Source organism: Sinohyriopsis cumingii, chromosome 11 (genome assembly GCF_028554795.1).
Source record: "Sinohyriopsis cumingii isolate HCF-2022 chromosome 11, ASM2855479v2, whole genome shotgun sequence".
Lineage (NCBI taxonomy): Eukaryota > Metazoa > Mollusca > Bivalvia > Unionida > Unionidae > Sinohyriopsis > Sinohyriopsis cumingii.
The window spans coordinates 19,383,374-19,401,840 of NC_142971.1; the positions used below are offsets into that span (position 1 = coordinate 19,383,374).

At 32.9% G+C, this 18,467-nt stretch overlaps 1 protein-coding gene across 1 annotated transcript in view; it reads left to right on the forward strand.

Moving 5' to 3' along the window:
* The first annotated feature begins 14,935 nt into the window (after positions 1 to 14,935).
* The window catches only part of LOC149787699 (gamma-aminobutyric acid type B receptor subunit 2-like), a 72,310-nt gene continuing 68,778 nt past the window's right edge, over positions 14,936 to 18,467 (forward strand). Inside the window, exon 1 of the mRNA XM_089975647.1 lies at positions 14,936 to 15,268. Within this exon, the coding sequence (XP_089831773.1) occupies positions 15,026 to 15,268 (243 nt within the window). The 5' untranslated portion in view covers positions 14,936 to 15,025. The remainder of the gene's footprint in view (positions 15,269 to 18,467) is intronic.

Sequence of the window (18,467 nt, forward strand, 5' to 3'; positions counted from 1 at the left end):
TACTCAGAGATGCTCCCGAACAGCTGTACAAGAGACAGGCGAAGAAATCTAAGATGTAGTCAATGACTTGATTTTTTATAGGTAGGCTATTACAGTTGACCTTTTACTATTGGAATGCATTTCGTTATGTAAACATTAATTTCTTGCAGATTACAAAAAAACTAGAGCCAATTTTGCAATTTGACTGTCATATTCGTGTTCAGCACATAAAAATTGATAAGAATTGACTAATTTTATTTCAGTAACATGACTTTTGTAAAAATTTGTTGTCCAGTGTTATATGCTAAGTGCATCTGTATTTGTGCTTGACCTTTGTCAAGTTAATGATGTGCCAGACCGGTGACATTATGTTTTGTAAACAACATACTAGATAGCTAATATTTTTATATGAGTACACATTCAATATTAGATCAGTATTAATTGTAATCCTGTTTACTTAAGTTCGATTTAAAGATACAGTCTGAATCGTAATCTTACAAAGATCAAGAATGGGAGTTTCCCAATACTATAACAATAGTTACAATGTTATTTGAAACAATCATTTTAGGTTAAGAAGGTTATGGCTCAGGTGATAAGATTTAATTAATAGATTGCAGATTCCAACAGTTAGTGATGATTTATCTTTAATGCCTAATGGATATGTTTATTAAACTGGATAGCATTATTGGATACAACAGTGACTCTAAAAGTATTGCATGAAAAATTTAAAATAGGAAAGAACCCTATTACAAATACCGACGTTATATAACACATCATTTCAGCAGCAGATAAAAAGTCTGTAGCAACTGATCAAGGTTTAGGCAATTCAATAAAAAAAAAGATAAAATGACTCCTAAAATTTAAATAGGAAGGACAAAACCTTATTCAGTCTTGTAACTAAAACAGCAAAGGATTTAAAAGTCATTGATACTAAAATAAAAAAAAGAAATCATGTTTTAACTATATTATGAGCGACCAGTTACAAAAATCTCTTGCTTCCCAATAATTACTTCTAAAAATAACTACACACAGCAGAACACCTGGCGCTTGAACAGGTAGAAGGACATAATCAGCTTAGAAATAATCATGTGATTTGAAAATACATCTTCTTATACTACCAGTAACACCAGGCGGTGCTGCAGCTGCTTATTTGACTAAGTTAAACAAATAGTTGGCTATCTTTTTCAAGTCTTTTTCATTACGTCAAAGGAAGTTTTGCTTGGAGTTGATGAGCAGGAGAAGAGGTACAGGCAGAAGTAGGATCAGGAGGAATATGGTTATGAACAGTAAAGTGGACGAGGAAATGTTACAAATGAATGAATAATAACCCATTTGTTTACACTACGCTAAGGACAGAACAAGAATTACCAGGATAATATCTATGGCTATAATACTGGTGGCAATTGTTATACCTTTCTTTTCACTTAATGGTTACTTTACCCTAACTTTCAAATTGATTCAACCGCTCCGGTGGCCTAGTGGTTAGAGCGTCCGCCTCGGATGCGGAAGTTCGTGGATTCGATTCCTGGCCGAGTCATACCAAAGACTTACAAAAATGGTACTAACAGCTGCCTCGCTTGGTGCTCTGCATTAAGAGGTTAGTATTAGGACTGGTCGACCGGTTGTCAGGGTGATGTGACTGGGTGGGGCATCATGCTACATGTCTGCGGCAAGATGCACCAGTGCGAGACATCACTATAAACTGCCACGCTGCAGACATCGTAGTGATATACCTAAAACACTGTTAAAGCTACGTTATAAATCCAAATCACACACACACACACATTCAGACTGATTTATTTTCAATAGCGTATCTAAAGCTACACTTTGTCACTGATGAATATCCAACTATACTTGCCTTTATTTCAGTCGTATAGTGGAATTCAACTTATTTAGTTCATTATTCGTTTAGACTTATGTATCCTTTGCCTTTGTTTTAAAATCAATGTTGTTCTATCACCGCTTCAGGAGCTGACAGAGCACTAAGTCTTACAACTTACTATTAGGTCTATCGTTCTTTTGAAAGTAAATAATATTCTCTCTGCAGACGTAACTTCTCGATATTAGAATTTATCTATTAAAGACACTATTTTTCTACTGCTGTTCAGAATGTGTATTTGTTTTGATTAATTGCATCCTTATTCCCAATGTCCCCCTTTTATAGATGACCTTTTGCATGCGTAGGTTCTACATATTTTTGTAAAGATCTGATCTACGATTAGGTGATATCCTTTTGTTCAATTCTTTCCTCCAGCCTAAAGACTACTTAAATTACTTCCATATTTATTAGTAGTTTCTGAGTTTGATCCAAGTATTTGATTCAAGTTGCTCGTTTAGAAATTTATATTGATTACCCGCCTACTTTGTAATAATAATACATGTTATCTACGTTAGTTAATGTAGATATAGGGCAATATCTCACAAGAGATGCGTAAACGTTGTATTTTGTTACGAAAAAAGGGAAAGTATTGAAAGAATACTATTATTTCTGACTTTACATTAAGTCTTTATTCAAGTAGGTAAGATCATTGAATAACACTGATGTACTGCTGAGTCATGGAAAATCCTAAAAAAATTTCTTTATTCCTAGGAAACCCAGATATAGCGAAACGGAGACCAGTCATTCAAAACAGAGACATCCGCTTCAGAACAAAACACGAAACCCACACAAACCAAATTGGATCACCGAACCGCGTTTAGATAAAAAGTGAATGTGTGCCAAAGTAAGATCAAGACACTGACTTTTCCAAAATGGTAGCGGTTGAAAAACGCAATATTCCATCACTATCTCACGCAAAACATCAAACATAACACATTTAATTACATGCTAAAGTTGTTCAAGGCATATATTGGGGGATAGGAAAGCTTAGTCGGAGGATGTATCTGCATTGATCTGGTGGACAAAACAAAGAATGTGATAGAAGCCCAGTCGCTAGGATGCCCTTTCTCCCCATGACACTATTTTAATGACATTATTCATATTGGAATAACACCCAGTAAAAATTGAACCGCGGAGCCAGAAGAGCAAAATAAACTTGCCTGACTCACCGTCCCTGAAATAACAGAACAGGCATTTTGAACCAAAAAGAAAATGTAAATCCATTTATGTCTGCATTTGTTTGGAACGGTGTACTGTCATAGAAATTTTGTGCAATTCTTGCCTTTGCTTTACTTTTAATTCTCACCATATATCCGTTATTTTGCTGAGTTTCTGTTAAAGGATGATACATGCATGTCATTGCACTCTAATTGCTTGATGCACGTTGGAAACAAGTTTCTAGTCGTATTTGTATTGTTGTAAAGGGTTTAAATTCCTAATATTTCTATCCAGTTCGTGTTATTTTATAAACGGTTTTGGGACTTTAAGATTAAATCTTTTCCCATTCTTGTGCTGAGGTGAATTTAGACAATAATATATATATATATATATATATATATATATATATATATATATATATATATATATATATATATATATATATATATATATATATATATATATATATATATATATATATATATATATATATTTATATATATATCATTCTTGATTTTGGAAGCATGTTAGATTTACTCTTGCATTATATTTGTTCAAGAGAAGCTATCAGGGACAAAATATTGGGTAGCCATACCACGAATCTTTACGTGTTCTTGTTTCAGTCCGTTTGTTATGTCAACTTTAAAATACCTGATTGTCCAACTTGTAAATAGTTCAGAGCATACAGTTCTTTTAAATTAGGATATATTGGTATTTGATTCACTGATTTTGATTTCAGAAACAATGCACTATGGGTGAATATATTTTGACATGATTGTGTTTGTAATAGTAATATAGTTGTACCATCCGACTTGGTATGTTGTAGTTCTCTCTCCTTCTATATCTCCCCTTCTCTCTATGTGATTTAAGGTGCAGATACTACATGATTATACGTAACTAAGTTCCGTACATTTAATGTCTCCCTCTGGAACCGCATGCTTTCTAACTCGCGTGTAAGCAAATGTTTTAGTAGCTCTCATTTAAATGTTGGGGGGGGGGGCAGTAATGCACGAATAGAAGCCATAATTGTTGATTATCCATTATTTCACTGAACGTACTGCAACATCTATTGTTAAGGTGAAAATGGTTTGTAAAAATCGTGTCAATAAAGTGAATATGTTTATGACCTAATATCAAGAAATAAATCTTATTTTGTAACATTCATGCAAGCAGTAGTTTCGTCTGGACGCTGAATAAATGGATTGTTTGAAGGCTGGAGGCTTTGTGGGAATTGAGTGTGGCCACCAAATGTAACAGCTTTTTGTGAAATAGCAGCGCGCGGGGTAAATGTTCCTTAGAAACAATGAAATGTTACAATTTAAAATGCAACTAGGGGATGGGACATATAAAATGTAACACTTTATAAATGATAGACGAATATCTAAATGCGTATGTATGAAATTTTATTTTGTTATTGTTTAACCCCGAGGTCAATACTGTTTTAATTTATTTATACATAGATGAAACAAACTTTTAAAAATTGTGAATACTAAATGCAACGTAGAATTTTAAATTGTAAATAAATACGTAGACACTTGAATTCGATAATAATATCAAGTTAAAATTATCATAATTGATTTGTTCAATTCGTTCTTACACAAATCGAAAATATTGACTATTGCAGTATTTATAATATTAAATAATTTTGTTTGCATTATATTGTTTTTTGTCAGTACCAAATCTTTCATCTATGTTCGCCAGCAAGAAAATGTATCATGATTTACATTCGTTGTTTTTGGTGTGGCAATTTAATAATGTGTCACTTATTGTAAGAAAAGCAAACTATGAATGTCTGAGATAACCTTATATGAGTACATCGTAAAAGTATTGATTGACAAATATAATTTAAAATTATTTAATCCACAGAGGAAAGGTTGTCTTGGTGTATAATTACAAAACTAGGCGTTATCGGCGTCTTTGTCTGCTGGCAAAAACGTGCTTGGCCACCCATTCGAGTAAGGCAAGACAATTAGTATTAAAGATGTATATTCATAGCCAGCAGTTAGGTAAAGACAGTGGTTTGTCTAATAGAGATTACTTTGGTTAATTGTTATTGGAATTTGAAGTTGCGTCTTCAAGTATTTTCCCACGAGGTAAATATATATTACAAGGAAGATGACAATGTAATATAACCTATTCGACATATTAGAAATGCTAAAAATGTATAAGGTTCCTTTAGATTAATCACCATTCTGTCATATATTCCTATGCTAATTAAAATCCGTGGATGATTGAAAGATGGATACTGATAGATTTAGAAATAGGTTTAAAGCCAGTTTACTCATTAATTTCGAAAGTATCAACTCGAGCTCAGTCACTAAACAAAAGACAGATGAATGAACTGTAATGCGATGTATGTTGCCAGAGGAACGTCAGATAGACTTCGGTCCTCGTCAACATAATTTGTCCAGATTTTAGATTTATAGATAAAGTATCTATGGCTAGTAAAACATTTTGCACTAGGCTAAAACCCAAATAAAGGTATTGGACAAGTCTAGCGATTAGTAATGTCTGCACCATCCGTTTCGTTTATTGTTACGATATTAGCACTAAAAATAAAACTATATATACTGTGGTACAGCGAAATGTTTGATATTTAAACAACTCATGAAGAATAAGAATCACTGACGGAATAAAATGCCATCACATATAGCTGGCTTCAGAAATAATATTCAAATGAATAACAGTATTAGTTTGCTATTTCAAATAATATCTAGTAAGATATATTCCAATATTAAGGAAAATATACTGATTCACAAATTACATTTAATGATGATAACATTGCAATAAGTTTCATGAACTTTTATTAAACACAGCACAATGTATTTCATGTGAATAAATATGAGAATTTGTATATTAATTATTTTTAATGTCAAAGTCTTCTTTGCATTCAAGGTTTATTAGAAGTTTGATCAGTAAACTTGAATGTGGAAGCATTTTACTTCAACAACCCAAAGAAACTCGGTTGATCCAAGTAATTAGGACCTGCAATAACATCTGCATTAAGGAGACAGGACTCTATCACAAGCTAACAAGGAAGAAAACAGGTAAAAGTGTGAACAAACGATTCAATTATCTGGTAACTGATAGATTTAGTAACGCCTTAATTGTGTATAGGACAAACATTCAAACAACAAACGGTTTAAACCGCATACTGTTTTGATAAATGTTTCTGTCGTGATTTGATAAACTTAAAATATCTCTCGTAATATGAGGACACTAAGGGCACTGTTCAGGCATTCTGTATTTAGATCACAGAAAATTTAGCACCAAAGATGTGCAATTAAATTTGTACAATGACATTAATAGGTGCACATACATATGAACAGCATGGTGTTGTTAATACTCCTAACATGTTTGCAAAAGGCTCCTTTGTCGATGTACGAAAGAAGTTTGCTTTCTCTGTTATATAACTAGCAATAGTTAACATAATACAGATAATAACAATATAACAGATTCCTGCTGGAGAATATCCAAAAAAGATCGATATGTTTATTAATATTCTGAATAGCTGTATATAGCTTATCTTGTTTATGGCCTTCTCAGTGTAGAATGGGTTCTTGTAACCTTAGCTTTGTTTTCGTGTCGAAATGAAAATATGGGCGGTATAGAAATTTGGTGGTATTTATAAGCAGCATTCCTCAAAAGTATTTGCAATACATTTCTTAAAAGCTGTTATAGTGTATTCCTTTTGTCTTATGAGAATGCATTAAATTTCTCACACCCATGACTTCAAGCAAGAGTAAATAATGATAAGGTTAAAGGAATAGGAGATTGGTATGTTTACTATTCTGGGATAATATATATGTGAAATATAAAAACATGATCTCATAAATCATGAAATAATCTAATCTGCATTGTCTGATGTGCATCGGTTGTCTCCAGGCACATTATACTGCGTCTGCATTGACTAGTCTTCCTGTATCTAGAACGTCTAGTTCATTCTTATCTCATGGATTGATGTTCGGGCCACGGTATGTCTGTCATAAATAATATATGTAAGTTTAATAATAAAAAAGTGATCCCAAACAGTTTTTCCACTCAGCATTATCAATAATCTCCAGGGTTTCAAACATTAAAATTAGTTTGCAGAACCCACTTCATAATTCTTCGATGTGCACGACAATCACACATAAGTTAGGAAAATGACTGTACAAAGTTTTCACATCGATAACCATTACCAACAATCATAAAATAATCGAGACAAGTGGAGGGAACTGGTCAGATGTTCAGCAGCACAGTGCCTCAACGACCACACTAGGTCATGAGACTGATGATGATGATGACCACCAGTCATGATTTGAAACGTCCACATCATAATAATTTTCATGGTTGTAGCCAAAAGCAAACAACATATTCACCGTTGCAACAAGATAAGTTTCCTCATTTTATTCCTTAAATACGCATTGGAGTTTTATCAAGGACTGTACCTGCATCAATGGATTGTAGATACTCTGACTTAAAACTACTTCTCGTGCATATTGCCGATCCGAATATATATATATATATATATATATATATATATATATATATATATATATATATATATATATCCTAAATTATGCATGTGCACACAATATATACTATTGTGAATGTTAAGCCTTATCAAAAGTGATTGTTTTGGGGATACATTGTTTAAATAACGTGACATTTATTTTCGTTTCCATTTAAACATTTTGTGAATTTGTGAGAATATAGCTCCAATTGAAGCAAAAATGGTTTAGTTGCAGTTTTAAGTGTTTCATAGTTAAATCATTTTGTGCCATGCTCTTGTCATAACAACTATTTTTTTTTTTACAATTATGACATATTTGGGCAAAAATGACATTTTAGTACTTTCACCTTTAGATTTTATAATACTAAGCCACATTTATATGGATAAAAGTTCAGCTACATTAAAGTGTTTATGAATGGTTGGTAGGTACTGCAAGTGATAGAAATATTCGCTCATTTAAAAACGCCGAAAGTAATTAGTGATGAAACTCACAATGATGAGCAGGTCAATGCATGAAAGTGGACTTCCGGCAGTTACTTAAAACTCTTGATGAGCTATGCAATAGGCAATGTAGACATCAGTTCTTTAAATTCTTGGACTGATCGTAAATATGACCCACTTATTTGGAAAGTGTCTCATGTATCAGTTATATCATAGATTCAAACATTTTTTTTGAACTATGACAGTACATTGCACGAACCTCTTGTTTATTTAAGTCTTACAGAGCTTGATAACCGTCAGGCATAGTGACGATTGATCTTTTTTTCTTCTCACAGCTAGATGATTATCATCCAGTAAAGATTTACAATATTATGTTGAAACGTAAACGGAACTGTTAATAGAAGTCGGGTATCCCACTGTAGAAACAACGCAAGTGATTGCATGTGAATATACAAGCCTATTATAACAAGCTACATGAAGATGAATATTATTTTTCTGATTTATTATGATCATGTCCTGGCTGAAGAGGCTCACATCCAAACTTTGGCAAATATTCATTGCACTGTCGTTCAGAAAAGCTTCACACCAAATCACATTTTATAAAAATGTTATTTTCCATCCTTCTAATGTTAAACAGCCGCTTCTTTTGTTTTGATTCTTTACAATAGTCTGATTGATGATAATGTAGACTTGTCGTTGTAATTTGATAATGACCACATTTGAAAAGTATTTGTTTTAGAACGACTATATTCCTATCAGAGAAACGCTATACATAAGCCAATGTCGTCTTGAAGAAGCATCCCCTTCCTCGGAAACAATGCAACTAATCTTTCATTTAGAAGTTTCCGAATAAGATACTGTCTCATTTTCTAGATGGAGATGATAATAAATATGGATTGATGCATAATGAATTCATCTTAACTTTCATAAATATTTATTTCTGGGAATATTCCAAAGGTTCTAGAACTCTAACATGGGAACGCAGTACTATTCTGGGCGTATTAGAAACAAGTTATAGCTAGTACCAACTGATGCTTACATGTAACTTCGGATACAGCACTTATCAAAACTCGTTGTATGCGCATACCTTAACATGATGACACCCAATTATAGTACACGGTTATTATCAATAAGAATTCTTAGTCATGAAATGTGGCCATAATTTATCGCATCTGCATTATTTTCTTTTTTCGAATTGTTCATGAAGATTTTATGTTATTTAATTAAATGTAATTAAAAATTATATCGATTTCAGATACGTTCTTTGTTTCTGTGGTCTTTGTTTTGTTTTGTTTGTTTCCTTGAAAGTACATACTTATTTTATGAGTGTAATCATTTTGGTGTTTGTTTCGACTAGAGTGGTAAACGAAGTTTGGAGAAAGAAGTGGTTGAATCGATGTGCACATTTAGTTTGTAAGCAAGAAACGTTTGCATCCTGGATTGTGCATTTTGCTTCGCATGTTTGAATAATCTGTACATTCTTTCATCGTTGGACATTATACACTTACAACATTATTCAACGTTAAGACTGTTCATCCACTAAACGGAATTTTCAAGTCGTTTTCAAAAGCTTGAATTAAAATCTACAGGATAGGTACTGTTATTTGTTGAACAATATTTAAGAGGCACAGAGAAAACATTTCCCGCAGACAAGAAGCATAAGGTAATAAATAAATATTTTTAACATCAGATATGCAAGTATTACGTATATCTATATTTTTGTTACGCGTGGTACATGACTGTGTCTATATTATGCGTAGGGGCCCCGAGCGGCCGAGTGGTCTAAAGCGCTCACCGTTCCGGATCACTGCCATCTCACCTCTGTCTGCGTGGGTTCGAGTCCAAGGCTCGGCTAGCGTGGGTACGTGGGAAAGCCTGCCAGTAGCTTCTCGTGGGTCGGTGGTTCTTCCCTGGGGTTTCCAGGGTTCTACCACCACCATTTATTCTGGCCGCCATGTATAGCCTATATTGTGCTGAAAATGGCTTTAAACCCGAGAACAACTACAACAACAACAACAACAATATTATGTGTAGTTTAATTCATGACTATACATTTTAATGATCATCTACAGTCGCGATATTAAGAGTGTATGTTATTTAGGATCTATAAATAGTTATTGACGTAGGAGTTTACGACCATAAATAATATTATTAATGAGACCTATTTACGAGTTGCCGGGTTTTTCCCCATTGGACAGGTCGGCTCATTTTGGATTCTTAGAACATTAATGTTATTCATTATTGGAGTTGGGTCATATGAATAAGTATTCGGAAATATTAGACTGAATGGTAAGGTCTGTCACGTGGGGTATATTGCGACATATAGTCACAAGAGCAGGCGTATATAAAAAAGGAACTGAGGAATCATATTCATTCCTATTTTGGACTAATTCCTAGTCCATTTTTATTTAATGTGTTGAATTAAATCAGCAGATGTGCAAAATATTGCGTTTTGATAATTTGAGAAAAAACAGTTTTTAGGATCGCTTATTGGAATTACAAAGTGCTCATTAGCTAGAACATTGTTCTAGGACTATTGTGAATTATTCAAAGGAGTTATAGCCAATGCCATTGTGATACGAACATTCGAGGAAATGAAATTGCATGCTGAACATTCAATTCTTTAGGACCTGAATATAACTTTTTAGGATTATATTGGATTTTGTTTATAATACTGCAAGTTACTCTTATATTCTCGTTGTGAAGCTGTGATTATTAAATGATTTGTTAGGTTTCTCTAAACTGTTTTGGTTTTACTTTCTCTTTTCCTTACTTTACGACCATGGAGTCGTAAAATAAGTCAGTTATGTTTTGTCTGTTTAAAAATTGAAGATGCCCTTGAAGGTCACTGGAAGCACATACACTGCTAAATAAAGGAAAGACAAATAAAAGTTACTGGGTCATATAATACAAATATCATTTGAGTGACATTTAGGAGATAAAAGTTCCTTCAACTGTTATTAAGAAATTTCTAGTCACACAAGTCCTGTCAATATCTAAATTCTAAAAAGTACATTCTTTTTTGATATCAACTTTTGCGGGATTACATTTTTCACCACAAATATGGACTGATGTCGGATGATAGAGGATCTTAATCAATCAACAAGGGAATCAGAGTTCATTATAGAGTTTAGAGATGCGTGACAGACATATGTGACATAAAGATGTAACGACATAACAAGATGTGAAGGGAATACCAGTTCGCATATACAAAGACATGTACACACAAGCACTTGCAAAAGAGGTGCTTTCTTATAGACATATTACAAAGGCGTCTTTTCTGTATATTGACATATAGTATAAAATGTTTAAAATTCTCACTTTCACAGGGGAAAATGTGAAAAAATCCCGAAGCAAGACAGACAGTTGTGTTCAAACTTCATTAAAAATTAGTGTTTTATTATCGTTCTAACTGGCATAGATCACTATGCATATACTATGCTAACCCTACGTAGTTATGGTGCAAGATAAAACAACAATACTTAATATGCTTAAAAACAGAGGCGATACCGTGTGATTACTATTTATTGTAATTTACAGGTAAGATTAGAATAGCATACCAAAGGATTAGCACAGTAATGTTTGACTCTCTATCATGTTTTTGGCGCACTCAGGTTGAAGTAGATAATCGATTTGACTGTTTTCCTCCTTGATGTTGGATTTGATAACATTTTCATCATACAAATTGTGCGCCTGGATGATGACCTTGATTCAAAATTAGTAAACAAAGTTCTATTTTTATTTTAAAATGATTGGTTGTTGTCAAAGTCATGATGGGGCTTTGGGTTTAAGTTGTTAAAACCTTTTTTATTTTTTTATTTCTTAGAGAACATTATTGGTCTAGTCAAGGCCATATTCTGTGTACGTGACATAAACATGATCACGTGAACCCCTTTCTGATTTCGCATCTAGGGGGATTTTCGAAACTGCGTCTTATAATACAATATAACCTTTGTTTTAGGGAGAGATATCTCAGTTTGGGGCTTTATATACTGATGCCAAGTTATTTTGTAGTAGCCAGATTTTGAGTTACATATTTCTTCAGAACGGTTGGATTTGAAAAGGATTATTTTGTAGTAGCCAGATTTTGAGTTATAATTTTCTTCAGAACAGTTGGATTTCAAAAGGATTCTTTTTTCTCTGGAAATATTTTGAGGAGTGCTCACTCAAAAATTTTGGAAAGACATTAATTACAAATTTAATTTGGATTTCCAACACCGGAGTGCCATTATTTGTATTTATACAAGGAACTGTAGATAAGAACAGTACTGACTACATCAGTCCATCTTGGATTTTCTATCAGGATTCGAACTTGAAATTATTATAACATTTGTTACTAGGACTTTTCCAATTTAATTCGAGGATTATTCTTAGATTAGTTTTGGATTTGATTTTTCAAACCTTAGGTTCTTCTCCTTTCTTCATCTTTACGTAACTTTTCTAAGAAATAAATTATTTGTTAAATTTAAAAAAAAAAAATTTGTTTTCACTCCTTCTGTGTTACTGTTTATTCCAGCCTAAACACGTAACACTATCTATCTATATATCTATCTATCTATCTATCTCTCTCTCTCTCTCTCTCTCTCTCTCTCTCTCTATATATATATATATATATATATATATATATATATATATATATATATATATGAGAACCGCTACTGATTTTACTTTATATTCATTAAACTATTCAATCAGTTGTAGAATCATATGTCACACGTGGTTTATCAAAAGAGAAAAATTCACCAAAGTGTCTTGAAAGTCGAAAATATGCATTAATTCTGATTTTGGTACGTTCGAGCGAGGGCCTTTATATTTCCATATCAGAACTCTCACCACACACATAAATATAATATTATTCCAGAAACCCGTTTGAAGTAATTATTCACTTTAGCAATAAAGAAATGTACCTCTGAGCGCTACCTCTCTGGATATATTGCATTCAAAATAAACTACTGTTCAATTCTTAATTAATGCATGTACCTTTTAGATATAAATATATTCAAAGACCTACATAGACAGCTGCATTTGTCACATCCAGAAACCAATATTGGTCCAGGAATAGCTTGTTGGTCACGTATAACGGTTACCATTCATTTTGAAGCAGATTACTTTATCTAAAAACAACCAAATATCAAGGATCTATTAGATACAAACTATGCCTGATCATTATTATAACATGATTACTTCATGCCCAAAACCGATTATATTGGATGAGTGCTTCTGGAATATTTTAGGTTTCTATCGATAATGTGTGGCTTGTTTCTGATAAGATGTGACGTGCCGAGAACGTCATTAGGAATGTTCCTATTGATTTTGTCAATCTCCTCATTCTGTATTTACAGGAACACTTGACATACCCATTCGCTCATCTCCGATATATTTGAGGCCCATGACAGTCAAGTTCGATGCAGTCACGTAAGTGAGGGAGGAATTTCTTTTGTTTCAAGCATTGGTTTACGTCTTGGAATAAGTTATATTTAAATGCTCATTTCATGTCACATCAATGAATTCAGTTTCTGTCAAAGACTAATGTGGAAATGCATCTTCGTACATCAGACACTACTTGGAATGCATAAAGTAAGCTAATTAGTGATTGTACTTGGACTGTATGTTTTTTTCTTACATTCATTTTATCAGAAACAATATCCCCAGATTGACTGAGTTGAACAATGCCGTTACAGACATAAGTTATCATCGCACCTTTGCAAAATCAGGATCAGGAAGAAAAAAAGATTACCACACATAAGCCTCAACACCAGAACAACTTTATTAGTATTAAATCCCATCTGTGGAAAAGCGAACACCAGTTAAGGTTAACAGTCATACAAACCATTTCTTGTATCGACCATGGAGAAATACTGCAAGAAAGTGTTGTATTTAAGTGAGTCTTTAGTGAGGGAAAGATAAATGTGCGCAAATGCGTTCTAGGAAGTGGTACATCAACTTGTCATTTCAATACCTGAACGGAGAGATATAATTTTAGCAATTCAACTGTAATAATAACTCAGAAACTGTCATAGTAGTAAGTACTCGGCATATCTTTTTAAATAAACACTTGACATAATTTCATTTAAAGTTTTATTTTGTATACCAAGCCATTACAAGATTATTTCCGATCATTTATCTCTTATTACATCTTAAACCGATTTGAGTAAATTTAAATGTAGCTTCAATAAAAGACCAATCAAAAAAATAGTTTCAATAAAATCGATTGGAAGTTTTAGACTTCATTATGATATTTAAATTTTACTCACGAATGTGCTTAAACATAACTGATGCGCTATTAAAATGCACTCTTCGGGTACGATATGCTTCACACTTGTGCAGAACGTACTCATTTAAAAGTCTGAATTATGTATCCTTTGGGGCGCTCTTTATTTAGTACTCGAGAGATATCATCTATTTCCTGATAGGACTTTCTCTCTCTCTCTCTCTCTCTCTCTCTCTCTCTCTCTCTCTCTCTCTCTCTTTGTTCTCGTGTTCACGTAGTTTAATTGTACTTTCAGAGCGCTCTTTTCATCCTGCACGACGTGCACTCGGAAGTCTCAACGCACATAATATTTCCTGCCTTGAGGCTACATTAGGCATTATTGTACATATTCCGGCAAGAAAGCAAGATTACTGGGCTTGAGGGGAGGATGCGGTTATAGTGTGACTGGTATCGATGGAATATTGGTCTATGAGTTCCAGCGTGAATTCGTTTTGCATTTTTATGAGTTCATCGATCAAAGTGAATACTAAGTAATATATCAGCATAGTGCGAATAACAGTTGGTAGTGGAAATCAAATCCTCTTAAATATGAGAGAATCTTAATCCGCTAAGCAACTTCAATATTCAGTGGAGAGTTTTTCTAAAAAAAATATATATATATATATAAATATATTATGGCATATACGTACATCGTTCCAAGAGTAAAAAAGGAATAATATTTACGAATGCATAAACAACAGTGCCAGTATTGGATATGCCTTATATTCGACAAATCTACAATATTATACAAGTTAGAATTTTCCGTGTTATTGGTGAAAAATTCTAGGTGAAATAGCTGTACTCTTTTCTTATCATTTGCATAATGGTTGAGACGAATAATTGTGCGATATTTTTGCTGGTTTTCTGGTTGAATATATATATTATTGCCTCAGGCAAAAAGGGAAAGATAGTCATAGCTGGATTATTTCCCATGTCGGAAAATACCACGGAGGGCTTAATCGGTCGAGGCGTGCGTCCTGCAGTTGACCTTGCATTGGAAATGGTGAACAAAGACAGACGATTGCTAAAAGGATTCGAATTGTCAGTTATCACCAACGATACCAAGGTAAAGTTGCCATCAAAACGTTCTTACAGAATAAAGTTATCACCAACGATACCAAGGTAAAGTTGCCATCAAAACGTTCTTACAGAATAAAGTTATCACCAACGATACCAAGATAAAGTTGCCATCAAAACGTTCTTACAGAATAAAGTTATCACCAACGATACCAAGGTAAAGTTGCCATCAAAACGTTCTTACAGAATAAAGTTCAAGATCAAAGCTCTAGAATATCGTGATCTTATCTTACATTTAAATAAACGATCAAGCTCTTCCTGACATTGTCGCATTTACTAGCATTCCAAAGTATAATGAACCACATGGATTAAATCTTAAAAAAAGTTCTTTAAAGAAATGAGAGGATTGGCTAACTGACACATTTTATGTGGAACTATTGGTTATAATATTTCTGAAGATTTGCATGATATATTAATGCGTGTATCCATTCTCTTAATTGTCCAACAGCCCATGCTTGCACTTATCTCATGTTTTATTATGTTGTGCATGTTTGTGTAAGGATTTAGTTGATCCAGTTAACAAAAGGACGGTAAAACACACCTAAACAGACCGAGCGCATATTATTTCCATCAACTGAATTTTGAAGTCTTGCACATGAAAAATACCACGAATTGAAACTTTAATGTCGACGTCATTATAGTTTAAACAATGTATGAGACAGATATGATACTTTATTTGAAAGTAAACTACATCTTTAACTATAAAATAAAATTACTATTTTCAATATTAAGCTTAGTTATATCCAGATTAATCTATAAAACTGTTTATCAGAACTTGTTACTTAAATGAAAAGTATTAGATACAAATATCGTTATAGCTAATTAAGTCGAGCACGCAGATATATATATATATATATATATATATATATATATATATATATATATATATATATATATATATATATATATATATGTGTGTGTGTGTGCATTGTGGATACCAGGAAATAAAATGGTAAATATGTCTTTGAGAAATACTTGTCTAAGAAGCTTTAGCCATTTTCATTGAGATGACACTATAACTAATTCCATTTAATGAGTGGTCGGAATTAACTAAACAGAGATAGAGATGTTCAAATAAAATGACAAGGTTTAAGGTGTTGATATATGTGTATGCATACGTTTTACATATGTGTGTATATGTTGCTACATAGGCTGTTAATGATATCACTTTAAGAAGTATTTATGGAACATGATATACGTGTTGATTTCAAATAGGTTTACTTGTACCTGACAACATATACTTATTTACAAATGAATTGCAAATCATAAGTCATCCAGGTCTTTGTTGTGATAAGTGTTAGGAACGTCTAATTACGGCTCCTGTCAGGTAACCGTTTGATGATCATCTGTGCATTATCGACAGGGCATTAAAATGTTCCTGATTGGCATCATACGAATTATACAAATACCTTAATTTGAAATGCCTCTAAGAAGAAAATCTGAATATAGATTTAATACAGACAACTGAAGTTAATCCATATTTATATTTAGAAAAACCTCAAAATATGACATAGATATAAGTTCAACAGGAAATGCAAACTTTCAAAAGGGGAATATCTGCTATGAAGTGTCCATACACAAATTAGTGATAAATCTTTCAACACATAATACATTATTTGTTTGTACTCTAACGTTCTAATGATATATCTGTAACCAAATGCTACATACAGGGGTGTAAGGGAAAGAAAGTAGTAAACGTTAATTAAACGAGTTAAGATTAATAATACACTCTACGTCATAGTACAATAATAGTCATGAAACCTATCTTTAAAGAGCAAATATATAATGATCGCCTTTACAGCTAACTTAAGTATATGCTGATACTCGTGGAACATACAATAAATGTCAATAAGTAATGATGCATGTAGAATTTAACTTAAATCTCAGACTAAGTTTATTCTCGTGGAATCTAACTTAGATGTCATGGCTTGAAGATACTCGTGGAATCTATCTTAGATGCTGTTATCTGGTAATACTACTGGAACCTAACTTAGATCTCAGGATATGATGATACTCATGGAACGTATCCTAAATGTCATCATATGATACTATTTGCGGAACCTGTATCGGAGGTAATTATGCAATGATACTCGTGGAACCTGTCTTGTATGTAAGTTTGCAATGATACTCTTGTAACCTCTCTTGGATGTAATTATGCAATGAAACTCGTGGAACCCTAACTTTGCTGTCAAGATATAGAAGATATTTACTTGTTCCCAGTTAGTAACGGACGTATTTTATCTCGTAGATGAAAAGCTTTTTATTCTCAATCATTGTTTCGCCACCAGTGAAAATTTAGAATTGTCCCCATTCAACGAAATATATCCGTTATTCACTCATAGTAAGCGAATTTTCTTTTAATGCTTTGCTCAAACGTGTTAGTTAGCAATATATATACTGAAGTATCAGATTTCTTACGTGATAATGTCAGCGGTTTTCTGCTCATATTCTGCTTTGTTTTGTGTACAATCGCAAAGACAATGGAAGTAGTAACTTAAACCTCCTTTCTAATTCAGTATAATACAGCGAATATAAAAGAAAATAAAATCAACTGACGAAAGAAAGTATTTCATCATATTATCAATGTCTATTGAGGGGCAGTGAACACTATTTATTGATATTTATCTCCAGTGAAGTATCAAGATTCTTTATTTAATAATATTCATTATTTCACTGTCTAGCTTAAATGTAACTTAGATATCAAGAAGTGATGATACTTGTGGAACCTAACTTAGTCGTCAAGAAACCATACTATTAGTGGAACCTAATATAGATGTCAAGATATGATGATTATCATAGATCCTAACTTACATGTAAAGAAATAGTGTTTTTGTTGAACCAAACTTATTTGTAAAGATATGACGATACTCGTGTATCCTAACATAGATGTCAAGATACTATGATACGTATCCTAACATAGATGTCAAGATACTATGATACTCACATAACCTAACTTAGATGTAAATATCGATTCCAAACCTACCTTGTAATGACTCCTTATATTACTGATACAAGAAGACACACTGTTTGTAGGACTTGTGAACAACGTTTAGCAATAGTTAAACACGATCTTTTAAGATAAGGACCAAACATATCACCTTAAAACCGCAGAAATGACAACAAGTGCATTCTTACCACCTTCGAAAAATCTATAGGAATGTATAAGTAACTCTGCGACTTCAGTTCTT